This window comes from Electrona antarctica (genome assembly GCF_951216825.1).
Source record: "Electrona antarctica genome assembly, chromosome: 18".
Classification (NCBI taxonomy): domain Eukaryota; kingdom Metazoa; phylum Chordata; class Actinopteri; order Myctophiformes; family Myctophidae; genus Electrona; species Electrona antarctica.
This window is the reverse complement of record NC_136799.1, coordinates 15,574,469-15,594,474: the sequence shown is the minus strand read 5'-3', so window position 1 is coordinate 15,594,474 and position 20,006 is coordinate 15,574,469. Positions and strand designations below refer to the sequence as shown.

At 41.8% G+C, this 20,006-nt stretch overlaps 2 protein-coding genes across 2 annotated transcripts; one reads left to right on the top strand and one right to left on the bottom strand.

Moving 5' to 3' along the window:
• Positions 1–279: 279 nt before the first annotated feature.
• On the top strand, positions 280–3,475 carry LOC306942438 (uncharacterized protein). Its single transcript, XM_079528317.1, has 2 exons — positions 280–727; positions 1,753–3,475. Exons 1-2 carry the CDS (start codon positions 514–516, stop codon positions 2,907–2,909), a joined length of 1,371 nt encoding a protein of 456 aa, XP_079384443.1. The 5' UTR covers positions 280–513; the 3' UTR covers positions 2,910–3,475.
• An 86-nt stretch (positions 3,476–3,561) lies between these two features.
• LOC306942436 (uncharacterized protein) lies at positions 3,562–20,003 on the bottom strand. The gene is made up of 20 exons (XM_079528315.1): positions 19,844–20,003; positions 18,618–18,775; positions 17,778–17,919; positions 17,231–17,367; positions 16,594–16,769; positions 16,184–16,379; positions 15,327–15,583; positions 14,260–14,345; positions 13,612–13,673; positions 12,427–12,665; positions 11,674–11,863; positions 10,824–10,886; positions 9,917–10,037; positions 7,540–7,681; positions 6,853–7,047; positions 6,342–6,435; positions 5,779–6,170; positions 5,290–5,467; positions 4,834–4,903; positions 3,562–3,946 (listed from the first exon to the last, which is right to left on the bottom strand). Exons 2-20 carry the CDS (start codon positions 18,645–18,647, stop codon positions 3,600–3,602), a joined length of 3,117 nt encoding a protein of 1,038 aa, XP_079384441.1. The 5' UTR covers positions 18,648–18,775; positions 19,844–20,003; the 3' UTR covers positions 3,562–3,599.
• Between the last annotated feature and the right edge of the window lie 3 nt (positions 20,004–20,006).

The following is a 20,006-nucleotide window of genomic DNA, read 5'->3' as shown; positions in this document are numbered from 1 at the left end:
CTTGGTGACCAGGTAACAATTGAATTGTGATGTTACATGTAACTGAGTATAATGGTTCTAATGAATGATGCCTATTTAGACTGTAATTTGGAAATAAATGATTCAGCCTGTAAGAGAAGTTACACAGTTGAGCGTGTGTACATAATAAGTAACTTAATAATCTATGGAGAGAGTGGCCGTATGGGCACAGCTATGGGTACACTTTTTTTGGGTGCGTACGTGAACGTAACGTGATGACGCCACCTCTAGGTCCGCCTACTACTTAGTTCCCGGCTCTGGTTCCCGGTTCATTCGCATGACTCACAACAACTGCCTTTATTTGTTAGAAACTCAAACTAGAGTGAAACTTAACCTCGCCTCATCAGGCTTTCAAGTGGAACTACCGGCGTAGGTGGAACTGCGGAGCCGAGCCGTGAATCAACAACGACCGCTGTGCAGTTTTGTTTACGGCTCCGTTCGTTCTGTGTGCTTCCATTCTCTGTCCCGACCGAGTCACCGACTCTTCCTCTCAAAATGTCTAAAGTACAGATGATGAGAGCTTTCGTCAACGACAGACTAAATGTGGCGGTTGAAGAGATATCTATGGTGTTTGAAAGAACGATAATGGCATACGAGGAGGAGGTTTCTCGTACAAAAGCAGAGTGCGAGTTCAAAGTGAGACAGTGTGAGCTCAAACAGAGACAGCTGGACGCCATTTTAAGGAGGGAATACGAGTTAAATAGAACCGGTTGGTACAATTAAGATGCTTTTGATGTTCACCTTGTTCATAGATGACAGAGATTAGATGTCATTCGTATAATCACCAGATGATAGGTTAATGATTTGTCATGAACGTAGCGTTAGCTGCCCTGATATGTGACCCATTACCATTAGGCAGTTGTACAGCATCTGCCAAGCAAACCACAGTGACTTTAAAAGTAAGCATTGGTTACAAGCGACTAACTAGTAGAAAGTACCTTCCACTGCTTAGCTACGGTGATAGGTGCATACTGCACACATCTAGCTAGCTAGCCTCGGTACCAGGCTTTTATTTTCGTTCGAATATTTAGCTAACCCTTATCCTGGTCTTGTCTGTATACTACTCACCATCGCCCCTCGTGGAGAACAGCGTAGGTTTTCCTTACCTGTGTTGCTGATCATCAGAGCATAGATCAGAGCCACTCTGTTGCTGATTAGCGGGATGATACTACTGGGTCTCGGCAGGCAGGGACGGTGGGACCCCTGAATCAAATTGTGTTGCAGATTAAACAAATAACTTCAGACTTGTTTGACAGCACCACCACCAGCGTTTTCTAAAATGCATTAGTTTATTTACACACGATATTTTCTGTTAATGTTGGATTCATGTTAATGTGTATAGTTAAACAGCTTATTTTATTACAAGTCTCCAGTCCTGATGGAGGAGGCACGTCTGAGCTGGTCATCAAATTATTGGCTTAGGAATGTGACACTTCATGGGGCGTGATAGAAAATAAGTCATATTTTAGGTGAACTACTCCTTTAAACCCTAGTAAATGCCTTACCTTTGGATCTGTATTGGTTTGCTCTTCTTTCCCTCTACACACCAAACTGCTGTTAAATAGCAGATTTTCAAGCCCTGTGAGCTTGTAGATCTGCCATTTTTGGCAAATTCTTCCATTACAATAGGAATGCTGTATGGGTCAAAGTTCCTATCAGAAACATTTGGTAGCACCCCTTAGACCCATGGCCTAGACATCACTAATTGTAAATTTGTATCACTCTTCTTTCTAGACCACCTCCAGGTGTTGTTCAACGAAGTGGAGGAGGCTACCTTTGAGAAAGAGGAGGGTCTTCCCAGTCTGGTCCAGGGGGATCTAGAGCCTCCCCTGATCAAGGAGGAACAAAATGAACTATCACTTGAGCCAGAGGCTAAAGTGAAAAGTGAAGATTGTGATGAGGGAGCGCAGTTGCCAGACTTCAGTCAATACCTAATTGAGAAAAACGGAGAGACAGTGCCACTAGCCAGCAGCTCTCACTCAACGTGCACCTCACCCCCACTGACGAAAATGGAAAGTAATGGATACAAAATATCAGGACCAGACAATAACCTGGATTCGACCGAAGATGTTGTGGAGGATGATTTGGAGGAGGCTAGGGATTGTCAGTCAGATACCGACTCACTCACACTGGACTCAAACAACATGCAGAATTTTTCTGTCAGCACTGAGTTGGCAGCATTGGGACTGTGTAATGATCCAAAATCACCAAGCCTAACTCCATCCTCATATTGTTGCAAAGTATGTGAGCAACGTTTTCCTAACAAAATCGCTTTAATGCTGCATGTTAGGACCCATCCATGTGAATGTGGCCTCTGTGGAAAACCTTTACAGCCTACAGAGACCATGAAACTGCACCTTCAATCTCACAAGCGATGCAGTGTTTGTGGTAAAAGATTTACTACCATTTCAATTTGTGAAAGACACATGGCACTTCATACTGGGGAGAGGCCATTTAGCTGCTCAGATTGTGGTAAAGGGTTTACTTCTGTGCCTCTTCTTCAAAGGCATAAGCAAAGCCACACAAAACCGTTTAGTTGTCAAACTTGTGGCAAACGATTTAGCCAACAGACAAGTCTAAAGACACACATGCGTGTTCATACAGGTGAGAAACCCTATGCGTGCATAGTATGTGGCAGACGATTTACTGAGAGTGGTTCACTAACAAAACACCTAAGGGTTCATACAGGCGTGAAGCCCTTTGGTTGCACAGTTTGTGAAAAACGATTTACTGAGAGTGGAGCACTGAAGACACACATGAAGATTCATATTATCAACCAATTTAGCTGTAGAGACTGTGAGCAAATGTTTTACGACAAACAAACACTGAAGCAGCACATCATGGAAGCGCACAGCAAACAGAAACTGCAGAGTTACATATTTGTGGAATAGATAGACCTGTATACAATACAATATATAAAGCAGCTTTGAATGAAGTATCTGCTTTATTACCCTGCTGTTAATTACCCAGTTGAGCCTTAATGTAACATTGTCTTGGTGACTAGGTTAAAACTACATGCCATGTGTAATTTGAGATGCAGATTGAGATTACTGTTACGTCTTCTAGAGAAGATGCCCTATTTTAATACAAAAAATAACTGGGAGAAAGGTGGGGGGAGGTGCTTACCCAAATAGTGAAACAGATCTCTTATCGTCTGCAGTCTTTCCTGTACCTTAAAGGAAAATTCCGGATGAACCATTTTCTTACCTTAATCTGATATCCAATAACGATGTGAAAAATTGCATCCCTCCAGAGCACACTGCAGCTCCGACTGCTAATTGCCACTGAAGAAAAGCGCTGGTCCAAACATTGTAAACATTTATTTTCATGTTAATGGTATATAGATTGATCTTTTGGTCTCTTTACTTTATACTATGTCTTGAGATTTTTTAGTTTTGTTTGTTTATACATTAAAAGTTTCCGTTGGCCATATTTTTGTCGACTAATTTGATTTTCGGAGGGAGACGACAACTTTAACATCATACCTGTTATAAAATGTTGGGTGTATATTTGTATAAACCAGGTGATACACGTTCATAAATGGACATTGAATGTTGTTTATTTTAACACAGATTATCCAATTAGAACTCCAGAAGGTGTGTGAGGGGTTCGGGGGAGCTCAGGATGATATCCTGTTTCTGTCCATAAGTTCCATGTTCCACTGTCCCCCTCAAAGGTGATGGCCTCTTACACTTAGCTGAATATGTGGCCATGGCTGTCCTGCAGTCAGAGACTAGTGTGGTGTAGAGCTGGGCACTCGCACAGGGTGGGCAGCCCTCCTGGTACTGTATCCTCTTCCTACTCAGTACCAGCTGGTACCCGAGCAGAGAGTCCTGGGGAACCAACAGAACACTCCCAGGGAGTTCCAGAACAGAAACCGGAAGCCTGGAGGCATTCCGGAATAACTTGGCGTTCATCACAGTGTCGGCTGTCGGAGCAGAAAAAAAGGAACTCCATAATGTGTTTGGTTTATTTAGCTTACCCTCTGTGGCACATTATTTGATCATCTGTCACACACAGAGAAACTGGAATGACATTTTTAAAATCATTTTACAAATGCAAGCATAGATTGTGAGGTTTCCACTCTATATGCAGGGTGCATGTGTGTAGCGGTAGCCTATTGGGAAATGAAGTTTATTAAGCTATTTCAAAGTGCTTTACATAAGATAAGCACATGCATTTAAAAGGATACGACAACATAAGGGACCACTACAGGTATTTACATACATTATATTTATTTGTATTACTTAAATGAGTGGAGGAAGTTGCTAGTTGTTTTGATTTAGTACATTATTGACAATTATTAAAACGTACAGGTAGTACGAGTTAAAACATGCCAACTGGATGACAAAAAAGCCAAAGGATTCTTTCCATTGTGGTCCATGTACTGTACTTGGTATAATATTGAAAAATAAATATACTGGTAGACTATTGCATTCAAAAGCACCTATTGAAAATGCCAATACATAAATGTATTATGATCAAACAACTAAACGCTGCCACACTACATTTTGTTTTAACTGTGGGAACATTTGGTAGACCTGTTCCCACTCCCAGATGATCTGGTGCCTGAGATATATACTGTCCAGTGCCGCGCACCAAAATAGCTCTATATGATCTACATAGCTGGAAAGGCGATTGTAGAATATACTGTACGTGTCACTGAGAGAATGCTCTATTAAAGAACATTCATTCTCAAACAGAACAAACTTATGAAAATTGAATTATGATCATTATAATAGCAAGATAAACAAAACTAGACTGACAAAAAATGAATACTGGACAATCCAAATGGAGAAAAAAATAATGACTTACCCATCTTTTGAACAACATCCAAGGTGGCTCCTTGGAAGAAGCACACATACACCACCATTCCCTCCTGTATCTGAAGACAAGATTATATTACATTTTAAAGACAGCCTTTGATTTCAACATGGTGCACCCTGCTAAAAAGCAATTTTAGGGATATTTCTGTATTTTAATTACCTACTTACTGCATCTTAAAAATAGATGAACACAAATGGCAATCATCTCAAGATAAATAGAATAAGTGGAGGAATAAAGTGCAATACTATAAAAAACAATCTCTTTTGCGCTACATTATACTACATGATAAGTCCTTTAACTTCTACACTGTGAATTGGACCACTGACGGCTGTTTCTTTTTGTGCTCATCACCAAATTGAATTATCTCATGTAACCCTTACTTTGAGTGATTCATAGCTGCATACATGTTGACAGTCAATTTAAAAAGATGAATAATCAACAAACCTCAACCCACTGTGCCTCAGCTCCATCCATGGCTGGTCTGACCTTTAACCTGGCCTGAGAACAGTGCTGCACCACCATCCTGGCCTGTAGCGGGCTGGGCCCCCTCACAGGGGGCACCACCATCCTGGCCTGTAGCGGGCTGGGCCCCGTCACAGGGGGCACACTTGGACATTTGGAGCTACACACAAGACAGACCAAGTGAAGAGAAGATGATAAGGAAAGCTGCTTTTGCTCTCTGGAAAATTATGATCATTACAAAAACAAGATAAAATAAATACAAATAATTTGTTTAATGACACTGTTGAGCAAAAGTAATGAAAATAACCGATCTACAAGCTTGTCCGTTTGTGGGTTTTATGACAAGTACTAGCAAGAGCTTGTGACTAAATAACTACATTTGATCTCTTGGAAGAACGGTTATTTTTTCCTTAAAAGTAATAGCGTTGGACATACAAGGTTTTCACCCAACAGCAACAATAAATTACACACCTGTATTTTGATTTCACATTCTTTGCCCAGATGGATTCATGCGTTCTCTTAGCTGGACATTCGGAAACCAAGTCTTGAATCAACCTTTTGAGGCGGACTTGGCTGCTGGTCGGGGTCTGAGCTCCTGTCTGGGTCTGGGTTTGAAAACAGGGTTGTTCCGCATTTGTGAGTTTAGCTGGCTGGTTTCTAATTCCAGGATTAGAGTGAAGTTGGGTCCCACTGTTTCGAGACGTGCTCATCTGCTTTGGGGTGTGGGACTGTTGCTGGTCAGTTTTTAGGCCCTGGATTCTTGGTGCAAATGTTGTCTGAAGACAGGGTTGAGGTTGGCGTTCGGGTTGAGACTTGCTGTCCTCTTTCCGGGCCAGAGACTGTGAATCAGGTTTTTGCCGACACTGGGTTTAAGGTGAGAGGAGGGGACAGTGTAAAGTGTTTGAGTGAAGGAGTGAGATTGCAGCCGACACAAGGAGAGGAGTGCAATAAGAAAAAACAAAATAACCACTAACAATGTAATTAAAATATTCAAGTGTGTGCATTGCTGCTGCCAACAGCAGAGACTGACCAACCTTTCGGTCTGTGAGACTGCACTCTGGCAGTTCTTCTTCATTGTTGCTACAGGTTTCTTCTTCATCTTCATCATCATCATCAACCACATAATCACTAATCAGACAAATAGAACGAGAAAAAAGTGAGATACTATGCACAAAATGATCACAATCAAATTCTAAATATAAAAACAGCAGTTACATGTCATAACCTTATTACTACCCTTGTATGTTGTGTTTGTGTTAAAGCTGCAGAAAATGCCACACTAGTTACAATCAATCAATAACTCTTGTTAGTGAATGTAGATGTATATAGAATATTGTATTAAGACACTCAAATACTCAAAGGAGGTCATACAAACAATATAGTAATACTTAAAACGTAGGTCATACATACAAGCAATGTAAGGAACACTCAAAAAGGAGCCAATACAAACACTACTCTGAGAGTGTGCTAATCTCTGAATGATGAGTGCAGTTTAGTGTGTGTTTTTGTATGTGTCAATACCATGAACACACAATAACCCCCCACCTGATTGTGTATGAGTCTTGAGGCAGCTGTGGGGAGCCCACCATGGTCTCTAATAACCCCTCGGTGGGTTCTAGAACCCCTGAGAACTGGTGTTCCATCTGTTTTTTCAGTATCGTCCGCTTCTTTGTTCCGGAACACTCTGAACAGTTGTCAATCCAGCGCACAACGTCTGGCTTCATCGTCCTCCAGAAGTACCTTGAGTTTAAAAGTCCAGAGAAAATACTACTTTTACCAACTTGCCTTCAGGTAATGTCCATGAAACACAACATCATACAATCCCGAAACTGAACCACTCACTGTCCCCTTTTCCACCAAGGGAACTTTGGTTCTAGAACTGGTTCCGTTCTTATTTTTTGCGATGGTTTATATCACATCTGCATCTTCCAATCTGAATAGTGACATGCCCACTTTGGTTCCCACTTCATGGCAAGAACAACACTTTTTTTGGTTCCAGTTCCAATCAATTTTTTAGGGATCTGAACCAATTAATTTGGTTCAAAATTATTAGTAACAAATTTCCTTCGGGTTTAAATAAATTATAAAGTACATATCTATCTATCTACTGTGCAGCCTGCCAGCCTGACATCCATGTACAATATCAATGATAATAAAAAACAAAACAAAAACAACGCAAGTTATTTTAAGATTAATTGAAGGTTAAACATAATACAAAGAAATGTTAGAAACCTCTCATTGAGCAGGCGCAGACATTTCTTCACATCGAGGTGGTTGAGATCGTTGTGGTAACTGACCAATGCCAATTCCACATCCTCTCTGCTCCTCAGAACCCGACGCACATGACCCCCCCGCACCATGTGCATCTCATCATCTAGGAAGACAGATTAATTTGAGTTGATCAGTACAATGCACTACCAACTATAGTATTTGCACACTTGTCATGTTACAATGAAGGCATCAGACTTCAGTGTCTTTGAAATGGCTCAGTTACATAGAGAATTAATTTGAAACCTTTGATTGGAGAACAGCCACCCAATCACCCTATGGTTTTCTAAGACATTGTGGTTAATTATACAGTAGGTTCAAAACGATCAACCGTCTTAAGCCAACAGGGTCATCCCATCTTTGTTCTTTATAATTACTTGCGCAAGTATTGTGGTCGGCTGGACCAGAAATGGTATGCATGTATGGTAGGTGTGTTTATAAGTCCCACAGTTGGTATTGCAGAGCAAAACCAACACTAAAATACATAATGACCCTATATTATAATAGGGTCACTCATAACAGTCGGTGACATAATTAAGCTGCTGTCTAGACAAGGACGTATTCTGCGTTACCCGCATAAGTATTTAGCCGATCTGCCCTTTCTGCCACACGGAGACGGCGTTTTAGGGGACTTAACCGGTTATTTTTTAAACCAGCTCCCAGAGTGGCAAACTTCGGAGACGCTACTTTGTCGTCTCCGTGTGTACAGCGAATGCTGCCTATTTGCTGAAACAGTCCCCTCACCCCCCCCAAACTAACCTCACATCACCAAGCTTTCCACCTCCAAAACTGATGCAGGTTTATGACGAGCCTTTCATAACCACCAGCTCACTGGTATCAATTGCATAATTGGTATTTATTAATGTGTATATTGTATGTGAATGAATGGTGTTGTTTGACCTGTAAAGGGAAGCCTTTAATATTGTTTTTGCATTTGTTCATGAAGTGCTAATGGTATCTTTCACCATAACCACTTACATAAGTATCACAGCTATTTTATATTTTCACATGTCAATAAATCTCTTCTCCGAAAATAGCCGATCTGCAGCCCATGGGCTTGTAGACAGATATAAATTATCGTTGGTTTAATAAGTCGGTTTGCACCCACACAGATGTATAATAAACATAATAATAATAAACGTGGGCCATTTCTCGGACTCAACAAACCATTGATTCACCTTCAACTATACCGTCGATCTCTGCTGCATGTCAAGAAATCTCCACTGTCACGTCATCTCCATTGTCTTTCATGTCATGTTGTGTGAAATGCATATTTTACAATATAGCCTACACTACTACAGCTTTCTCCAATATCCGGAGCGCAATGTGGACGCTCAAAACTTTAATGCCGGCTACAAAACTTGTGCGGTTAACAGCCCGAGCCGTTCCGCTCGTGCGGAAGGGGTCTCAGATAGTTTCATGTATGTATGTATACATACATGTATACATACATACATACATAACCTTTTACCCTCCCGACATTGAAACATATCTTAATTACGTCACCATCAACAGCCAATTATAAGTTATAGAATATACCTACATACATACATACCACTTTCGGTCCAGCCGACCACAGTATACTACTTTCAAGTTACATCTTTATACTCAGATTATATACATGTATACTATACATAACCTTCTACCCACCCGACATTGAAACATATCTTAATTACGTCACCATCAACGGCCAATTATAAGTTATAGAATATACCTACCACGCCTACCATACATAAATACCACTAACTCTTTCTCGAGTGTAAAATAAAACCAATTGGACCTCTCAAGAGTTAAATTATTCCACACAATTAGCAATTTAGAGAATGTTAAATAATTGTTATTTTGGTCAACCTTTGCCTGCTGTCTCTCCTATGGTAGCACATCAATACAACATGGAATTGTGGACAAAAACGTATCCAACGGCTAAATCTCATCAAATGGTGGTCCGTGGCTCAAATAAAATAATGCACCTTGATACAAAAAAGGTTGAAAACCACTGAACTAGACTAACATACATACAGACCCATTATTCTTTGTATTTGCAGCCTATATTTGTCTCATACTGTCTCATATTTTTGGATTTGTGTAGCATTCTCCTATTAATGCTAGCCAGTGGCCATGCACTCACGTGTTTCCTTTATTGAATGTGTTATGCTCATGTTCCTATCGGACTATAATGAGTATGATTTTCACACACACCCATAAGTTTGTGATGTTAATTAATTATAACGGATTTACTATTCATTTGCATGGTTCACGTGATTTGACACGATTTAATGGGTCTTCGTTGAGCACCTGGTTGGCAGTTGTTTGGATTCGGCATGAGGGCCTTTATACAAACCTTTAATGATATAGTTCTTGGCAAACCTCCTGAAGGTGTTTTTCTCCACACTGTTTAGTCCTGGTGGGTAGGTTCTTCTACGCAGGTATCGCTCCACTGCATCATACTTGGCAAAGAACATCTGCTCAAACAGAAATCATTTAAGACCACCCTCTTGTTATATGCCATGGCTCTCATGTTCAACTCTTGACTCATATTTACAGCTGGATTGGATCCTATCCAGGTAAACAGGCACACAATACTGGCTGCATCTTCAGGGCTGCTGCCCCCTGGAGTGATTTCATTCACTGCATGATGACCTGCATCTGATTTAGTTTTTGCCATTTAGTATTTCTGTCTGATCCAACCTACGATAAGAATGGACTGGGAAAATAATCATCTGGATAAAAGAGTTGACAGTAGAAGACTGGACAACATCACAAGTTGGTGAGCTTTGCATCACAAGCAATCAATTCAAAGCAGTGCCATTGGCATGAGAAAACATACTTACGGTACATACTACATACATATTACATTGCTAAAGAATGTGTCAGATGGTGAGCTTTGCGTCACAAGCACCAGCCAGCCTGTAGTGTTCACCTCTATATGATTTCACCCCCCCATCAAGGTTTACTTTAAAGTGTCTTTATTATTACATATATAGATATATACACAGCAGTAGTTTTTGTAGCAGCAGTACTCACTCAAAATGCTATGCCAAGTAACCGTAGCTGCCCATAACACTTCCTGAAAATACATGCATCACCCTCCTACCAGTACAAATGCATAATAGTCCTGTCAAATACAGAGCACTCTGTATTTGACATGATTTGTTATGTATACTAGCATCTAACCTGCATTTCACCTGCTACTGTTAGTTCCTAACATTAATTAATTTAATATTTTTGTTAATTCCCCAGATCAGTACCTGGTCTTGGGTGGTGACCCAGTCTATTGGAGCAGGCTGGGCAGAGTCGATTTTGTCCGGGTCCTGCAATAGAAAGTACAGGCACATTTTAGACCACAGGAACCCAGGTTTCTATGGTTGTTTACTTTGGTTGCGGATTTATTTGCAGATTGGTAACAGCATGCCTGACACTGCTACAGTCAATCAAATTACTTTTAGAGCATATACGGTACTCACACACCATTTCTCTATTCTACCTGCTCTTATCTGCAGTCATGGTGGTCAATGCAAAGACACAAACGATGCTGCATCGTGCAGTGCCAATAAGGCAAACGCCAGGCAATATCCCAACTTCAGCAAAATATGCTTCACCAATGGAGTACACAAAAAATATTTGCCTCATGTGTGAATCCACAATTCTTATAGAAGGCCACATGAAGTCTAAGATCCACATGAAACCATGTACTGTATTAGACCCCGTCTTGTTAATGGTAACACTACTCAAAACAGATGAAAAATCTCCTTGTGACTGACTTATATGTATAGGTTTTCATATTTCGTCAAGCACCACACCTGCGTAATTCTTTTTTCTCTATATTTTTTATCCCACGATTTTTGCAACCCATTTCTTTCACCCAGTGTCAATTATCTAATGTAATCCTGGGCTCTACACTTCCTCTGCCAACCTGGGGGGGCAGTGGACTGATCTGAGGAGTCCAAGCTGCTTCTTTTCACCTGACAGGGGGGACTTTCCCCGGCCAGACGTAGCGCGTGGAAGGAACACGTTATTCCAACCAGTTCCTTTCCCCTCCATCACCTTGCGTAATGAAGTGTAATTCAGTACCATGTACACAGGTGTTAGTCTCCTCACCCAAGGGTTGTTGTAAACAAAGAGCGAAGGAACAGCATCCGGTCGGAGGCAGACCTCATTCCCGCTGTGGTCGAAGCAGTCTTCTGTGAAATGTGAATGACACACGGAGGACCAGAGCGGAGGTTGCCAGTTTGGACGACCCAGGTTCCTCAGCCAGCGAGACAACAGTGACGGGTTCTCAATAGGAAATCTGCAGAAAGACCATGGGTACTCAGTGTTGAGAGGTACCCTCTACCCTGTACAAGGTAACATTCACAGCGTCACAGTCTCCCTCCCGTCCCCTCTCACTCCCTCTCTCACTGATCGAGCTCTGATCTCGTCTACCATCGCTTAACACAGCAGTTCTTAAAGTGGGGTCCGGGGACCCCCAGCGGTCCTTGAGGGAGTTCCAGGGGGGTTAGAAACCAAATGGACGCTTATGGCTATGGGTCTGTAACTCGGGTTAGTTAACTCAGTGTACAAATGTACACAGTTAAATCAACATTGATTGTCCAATATACATTATAAATTAGGGTCCCAGAGATGGAAATACCATTAAATGGTGTACGTAGCCGTAGCGTAAAATTGAAATGGTTGAGAACCACTGGCTTAAAAATGATGATGTGTGCAATGTCAGTGCTGTGATCATGTCAGGCATGTCCATATTAGAGTATCCTCAAGTGCTGTGGCATCAGGCACGTCACCTATTTGAGCATAATTTGTCTAAACAGCCGCTGCAGAAACACAACTTGTACTTGATAATATGTCCCATACTTGTGGAAGGTCAAGCCCAGTCCTCTCTCTACTGGTCCACAGCTGTTTGTACACTTGTAGACACTACAGCGAGTCACTCTCATCTTGGTTCTGTTGATGCAGGTGTCACAGGTGGAGATCCAGATGGCCAGGTCTTTGCTCAGTGTGGCCCAGAAGAACTGCTTCCAGATGACCCGTTGACAAATACCCAGACCCCGATGACCCTGGTTGTCATGGAAGTGGCATAGTATCTCTTTCACCTGGAGAAAGAAAATTAAGCGGTTATTGGCTTATTGCGACAGTAGGTCACATTTCCTATGAAAACCTGCATCTACCGTCCGTCCGTTAGTTAGTCACCCACGCCTCCATATATGATCACACCTCGTGACATCACACCTCTATATATGTTGATCTGACCTCATCAAACCCTGTACACTCCACACACACACACACACACACACACACACACACACACACACACACACACACACACACACACACACACACACACACACACACACACACACACACACACACACACACACACACACACACACACACACACACACACACACACACACACACACACACACAGTTTGCTCTGCAAATTGATTCCTATGCGGTTTTATCAATATTATTCAAGTGAAATGCGTTGGTTTAATAGACTATTTAACATTGTGCAAATATAGCTACCTGTACGACACAGGGATTTACCCAAGGAATAAAGGTTATATATATTATCATGATCATCTATCGATACAGTCAACAGACAGACAGACAGAGTCAGTGAGCACAGCTGTCCTGTGCTCGCATTGACTGTAATACAGGATTTCTCAGGTCGCGGTCGCAATCCTGTTCATACTGTACGATGTCCAGTCGGCGACAGAGCCAAATATCAACCATGCTTGATATTCAGAAATGGTCGGGGAGGCGTCGGTGAGCGCTTTTATCGGCACTATATCTTCTCGCAGAGCCTTTCACAAAATTCACACACAGCGAGCAAAACCTTGGCGATCAAAGCCCGTCAGATCGGGGGTTTTGTCGGCGAGCGCCAAAAATGATCCCCGACAGCAGAATCGGAGCAAATATCGGGCAGTGTGTACGAGTCATTACGTCATACGCTGCCACGGGACATACGCATCGGAGCACCGGACAAAACGCTCTGCTTGCGCAAGTAATAATGAGCAGAATTTTGAATCGAATCACCTCTTCTCTGCTACGTGGTACTTTGACAGGAGGGTTGGCCCGTGTGTACATCAACACTCCATCTGAATCAGAGAAAAAACAACTGTATTTTAGAGTTTGTAGTCAAAGCATTTCAACTTCACACATTAGATATACAGGTAGATACGAGTGGGCCAGGAAACTCCACTGTGGGGTATAGTCTTGGTTTACCTTTTCATCGCCTTATTGTTTTTACAGAATTGTAGGATGGAAAAAAAGAAGATATTTTTAAATAATTTACATAACTTAAAATGTAGGGAATGGAAAAAGGGATATTTCCACACGACCCACTGTTTGGGAAACACTGCACTATCCGATCAGCTCCTGGCACTTCCCGTGTGCCCCCCCCCCCCCCCCCCCCTCCCACACACACGAACATATTATCCCAATTTAGTCAATACCCTGCTTTTTTTAGGGGGTTTAAGGTTTGTTTTTAGTTCAATGTTTGTTTTAAAAACGCCATTGACAATGAAGGGAACATTTATGTCATATTGTCTATTTATTGTTAATGACATTTAATGTTTGTGTTGGCACCGTTTTTTTACATCAACATAACATCACCTAATCAACATGAGTTAGACTTTAATATAAGTGCCCCTCACTTCACACAGGTTTGATTGTTTCTCTCACCAATCAGAGCGAATTGCTTGCACTTTCGCTTCACCGAGTACTGACGGGGCTTGGTGTATGGAGGCAAAACCCTATGCGTCAGATACCTGCAAAGTCACAAGTTTCAACACAACTTCAAAAGGACATAAGGACACTCCTTCAATACAGTAAGTAGATAAGCATGCATAAATCATCCACAAAACCCTTATGTTGTGCTAGCGTAGTTATTCTTTTGAGTGGTGTAAACCACTCCTACAACTGGCTTTGTTAGTTTACGTGTCTGTCTGTTTGTCTGTCTGTCTGTTCGTACCAAAAAATGAGCACGGTTGCTATGGTCACCCAGTTCACACGGGTGTGATTTCATTACGTCAGACATTACATCAGACCACAGCTGATCAGTCTATATAAGACCTTACACCACTCAGTTCACACGGGTGTGATTTTTTTAAAGTATATCTGGGTCATTATGATGATCATCATCGTTTTGTGCTACTGTGCTCTAAACATTAATGGAGCCAGTGCTGCCGCCTTTATTTTCAGGAGTAATTACAGGTTGATAGCAGCAATATTATAAACAGTAGTAGACATTTTACATAAAGATCATTACCCATAGTAGTCGTTGTTATAGCTGTACTATCCTGGCTGACTGTAAGTGCATGATGCAAGCAGTGCCGAGTTTACAAGCTTAACCCATTTTGGGCGGGAACCCGCCCATTATGTTACACTTTAGCTATTGAAAAATAGCAGATCTACAAGCTCATAGCACAGCACCGAGTGCCGCGCTACGAGCTTGTAGGTCTGCTATTTTTTTTAATCGTGAAAATGTTGCACAAATCTTTGTATATATATATATTTGTATATATATTCTTTCCGAGCCAACGTTTTTAACTCAATTCTTTGCTTCTGGGAGGACAGTGGAACAACATATTTTCAGATGGGGGTCGGCGGCCAATTACATATAATTTCTGGGGGCCTTGACATGAAATATTGAGCACCACCAATATAGAAAATATTTCAGAAAACTGTCAGGATTTAGAAGAAATTTTTAAAATTTCGACGTCAGGCCTAAATGGGTTAAGGTACAGTACCTTTCTATGTTGTCATACATCACGAAACATTGCTCAGCAGTGTGTGTCCTCATCACACCCTGAATCCCTGTTCTGTTGTTGGCATCAGGGGGAGGGAGGGAGTACTGGTGTTCTGGAAGTTCCCCGCAGAGGTCTGGGTGTTCTAAGGCTGCTTCCGATGTTTCTGAGGTTTCCACAGTTTCCGCTGTGCCTGAGACGGTGATGAGCTCCTCCAGAGTGGAGATCTGGAGGGAGAGCTCATCTTCAGGAATGGCTACCTAGATTCAGACAGATGTCAGATTCAGTTTTTATTGTTACTTAGATGCACCGTTCAGGTACATACTGCTGCTACAGCTCAAAAGAATTAAAAAAGAAAATGTAGATGACCTACCTTTTCTTTTACTAAATAAATGCTTCATTTTAGAATTGGAAACGCAGTGTGCTACATAAGAACGTATGCATGTGCATGTGTGTTAACACATACTTTGGGCTGGGCAATATGTTATCGTGAAGAAATAGTTGAAGTCTCCTAGATATAATCCCATTTTCTATCAGATTCAACGATTTAGCAATGCACCTTCATGTTTGAATGTCTTCCTTATTTAATGAAATGACACTTCCAAATAAAAACGCATGTGGATGTACAAACCCTGTCTGCACCTTCTCATGCTCAAAGTCTCCATTCCTTAGTTAATGTCATTTATGTCATTTTGACCTCGACTTTCATGGCGACTTGACCTTCATGACCCACAAGGGTGGGTGCCACTGGGGCTAGCGCCCCTCAGAAAGTTAAAATATGGATACAAGGTTTCTGCCCAACAGCAACAATATATATCAATACATATACATCATTTGTGTGTATGTAATGTATCCTTCACCTGGACCTCCCTCTGTACAGCCATGATGGTGGGAACGGCCTCTGGTTTCAGAATAACCTGACCCTCCTCATTGACCTGGAAGCAGGAGGGGTCAAAGTGATTGGAGCATAGACGGGAAGACGGGCCCCGCACGGAACGCCCGTCTCTCTGGGCCACAGACAGCCACTTCTCCCTAATTGCTGGGTCCTTGGGGAACCTGGGAAAGAGGAGGAGAGAAGCCAATTCTGAACCTGGAGAGTCTTCTTGCTTTGGTATGAGCACCAGAAAGAAAGTAGGAAGGATGGATGAAAAGATGGATTGAATGAAGAAAGAGAGCAAGGGAGAACACGTCTAAGAAAAGAGACGTAAAATGTTATGTACCATGTTGTTCACCAGTACGCAAAAAGTAGAAATAAATAAGAGTTATGTACTTGTGGAAAGTGATCATGCTGGGATTGTTCCAGCTGCTGCTCTCACAGCCGTAGGCCAGACACTGGAGACTCTGAGTTTCTGGTGGCCTGCGTCCCAGATTCCTGGGACGACACTGGGGGCACTTCCTCACCCAGTCCTTAACAGCATTCGTCACATTACCCCACCAGTACAGACACTGATGAAAGACACAACATTGTCATTTAATAAAATAACATAGAATGGTGTATGTTTAAAGCCAAAACCATACCAACAGGTCGCCATACAAGTCAGCTTATGAATACACACACTATACTTGTTATATCCACCATGGTCATTCATTTGTATGACCAGTGGGGATATTATGCATGAGTGTCTGATATGCTTTGTATCTAAATTCGATATCATAATTCTTTAATTCTGGGCACAGTGTAGCACCAGCTGAAAACACGTAATGTTTGTGGCCTCCGTCTCATATCTCTTCGTATATTAGTAAAATATCTCAGCAAACCTCATCTTTATTTTATATGGCTCTTGACGATTATTCTATTTTGTATACCCCATCATTGGCTCAAACTGAGAATGCTTCACTAATGACAATTATTATGTATTAATTCAAGAGCTGGTTTCTGTGAGTGCTCAGAAGTGAGGGAACTTCACCATGATCTGTTCTCTCATCTTCTGAATGCCTGTGTGGCCGCTGTCTTCATGGAAACGCGTCAGGATCTCCGGCAGTTGCTCGAGGCTCCTAACCACCTTCAAAAGGCGGCCCTTGTACGACTTAAACAGGCATTTATCTGGCAGACAGACACAATTGAAATGTTTTCACTCTCCTTCTATGCTAAAGTTCCAAGAAAGAAACTTAATAGATAAATAGCCTAATGATTTGGACTTTTTTCTTGATTTTGGAAATGTCAAACATCAGTGGCCCACATATGCAGATAGGTCTGCATTTTTATAGACCGAATCATTTTATTATGTGGGAGGATTTCTATGACGTGATGTGTTTTCTATAATGTGTGAAATGACGTACGTTATAGCCCACTGAGTATTTAATAAAGATTGCTCTCTTATAACTTTATATTCATTGTCTGTGGTGCTTTCAGGTTCTGACATTATACCTACAATTTGTAGTACTCATAACAAACCCACATTTATTACAATATGAACAGAGTTCACAACTGACGAGCAACCTTTTCTTACACACCTTTATATATGACATTTTTGCTTGCTCTTTTGAAGTTGAACCTCTCTATCTTGGTTTTAATCTCAGAAGGGAAGGTTCCAGTACGAATGTACAACTCCACATTGTCCATCATGCATCCTTCAAGTCCATACTTGCCCCCCTTCTGTAAGAGATGAGTGGTGTGGAGAGAGAGAGATTTTGATTTTAAAAGTACCTTTATTAAATACTACCGCAACTCAGCACCAAATCACATCATTACACATGCTTCATTAAAACTTGGAAATAAATATTAAAAAGAGAGAATTAGTTCCCTATGCTCCCCCACCATACACAGGACCCCTCCCACAGCCCACGTTGTATCAAGTCTCTAGATTGTCCACTGTCCTGTAATAGGTATGTTCAACCCTGAGGCGGGCTCAGGGCTGCCACCAGTCCTTGCATCACTTGCACAGGGTCTACAGACCCCACCCCCCGGGTTTTGTTTTCCCTGCTAATCCAGGTGGCCAGCTTAGCCACTCCTGGTATAAAGTTCATAAGCACATGGACACTTTTCTTATTGACAGAGTATTTTGAACCAAATACAAATAACTTGTGTGAGAAAACCTCCCCCAACTAGTCTAAATAAATCCTTTAGCCTGGTACACTCCCCCCATGACTAGGATCGAGGTGTGCTATGTGTCTGTTCGTGGCTATCGCTCCATGCACTATCCTCCACTGGAGGTCAGCTGTCTGTTTTTCAATGGGCAGCTTGTACAGGGCCCGCCAGCAGCCTTTCGGGGACTTGTCTGTACCAAAGAACTCTGACCACCTCGACACTTTCATCCGTTCCAAGGACCGTACGTGACACACTTAGACACAGACCTTGTTTGTCATTGCTGCCTTTTTCCCCATCTCCTCGAACTTCCCAAGATGCGGAACAGAAAAAGAGAGGAACTTTTCCTCTCCCTCCTCCCACTCTCCCACAGCAGGACCAACAGTCAAAGCAGGGAAGCAGTACTCCCCCCCCTCATCCCAATGTTCTGAGAGAGAGAGCGAGAGAGAGAGAGAGAAAGAGAACGGGAACAAGAGAGATACCGGCGGTATGTCTTTTAATGAATAAAAAATGCCCCTCCCCCCAAACACACACACACTTTAGCATAGAAATTTGGACTGTACACATATTTTTGATTGATTGATTGATTTATTAACAGTTTGCAGAATTACAGTACATTTCAAGTACAACTCAATACAACAACTGTTAACTGAGTGGACGACACCATAAAGCATTACACTTGTTTACAATAGGGCCCACCATTTTCAATTCATCAAAACAATTAGAGACGTACGAATATACACAACTATCAAAACAGGAACTTGTCTTCAGTGCAGTGTGCAGTGAGTGAGTGCAGTGACGTCCGACTGATAGAGGTAAAAAAGGGAAAAGAAACATATACAGTGAGGGGAAAAAAAGGGGTGGGTGGGGATTCAGATTTTACGGGGGCCAGTTTCGAATTGCAGCCGTCCGTAGGTGCCCTTTGAGGGCAGTTTTGAAGGAGTCAAGGGATTCGCATGTCTTAATGACTGTTGGTAGGGCGTTCCACATTTTGGTGGCATAGCAGCGAAATTAATTTAGTCCCTTGTTTGTGCAACAAATTTGGACTGTAAATTAGAAGGCAAACTGTTGGGGCCATATAGCAGCTTTAATAATGGGTAGTCTAGAGACAGGCGTGATATGAATAAAAATATATAATGTGTAATAAAGTACCCTCCCTCTCTCACATACAGTTGCATTGTGCCAGAGATAGTACATAACGCATAGCTACATTTAAAAAGTGGCTCCCTCCCACCTTCAAATCTCACATGCAGTAGACAAACTATATAGACTATATTATGAGTATAGTCACTATAATATAGGCAGAATTGCAGATCTGTTTGTGTACACTACCCTTTCCTCCGAGGTGGTGGAAAGTCTGGTGAGGCGAGGTTAACACTACCCTACCCTCCATACCACACACGTGTGTGTGTGTGTGTGACTGTGTGTGTGTGTACAAAGTTTCACGAGTCATCAGCATTGCTCTGCAAAATCAACATGTCGCAAAAATACTTACCTTATTGATTGTGTGTTGTAATTCACATACTATTTCGAGACTATCTTGAGTTCTTGACTATATAAGCTTTATTCAGTTTATTGAATGTCTAAAGTTACGTTATGCTTCTCATTGAAGCTGTAAAGTGTAAACACTTGAGTTCAGAATGATTCAGAAAAAGATA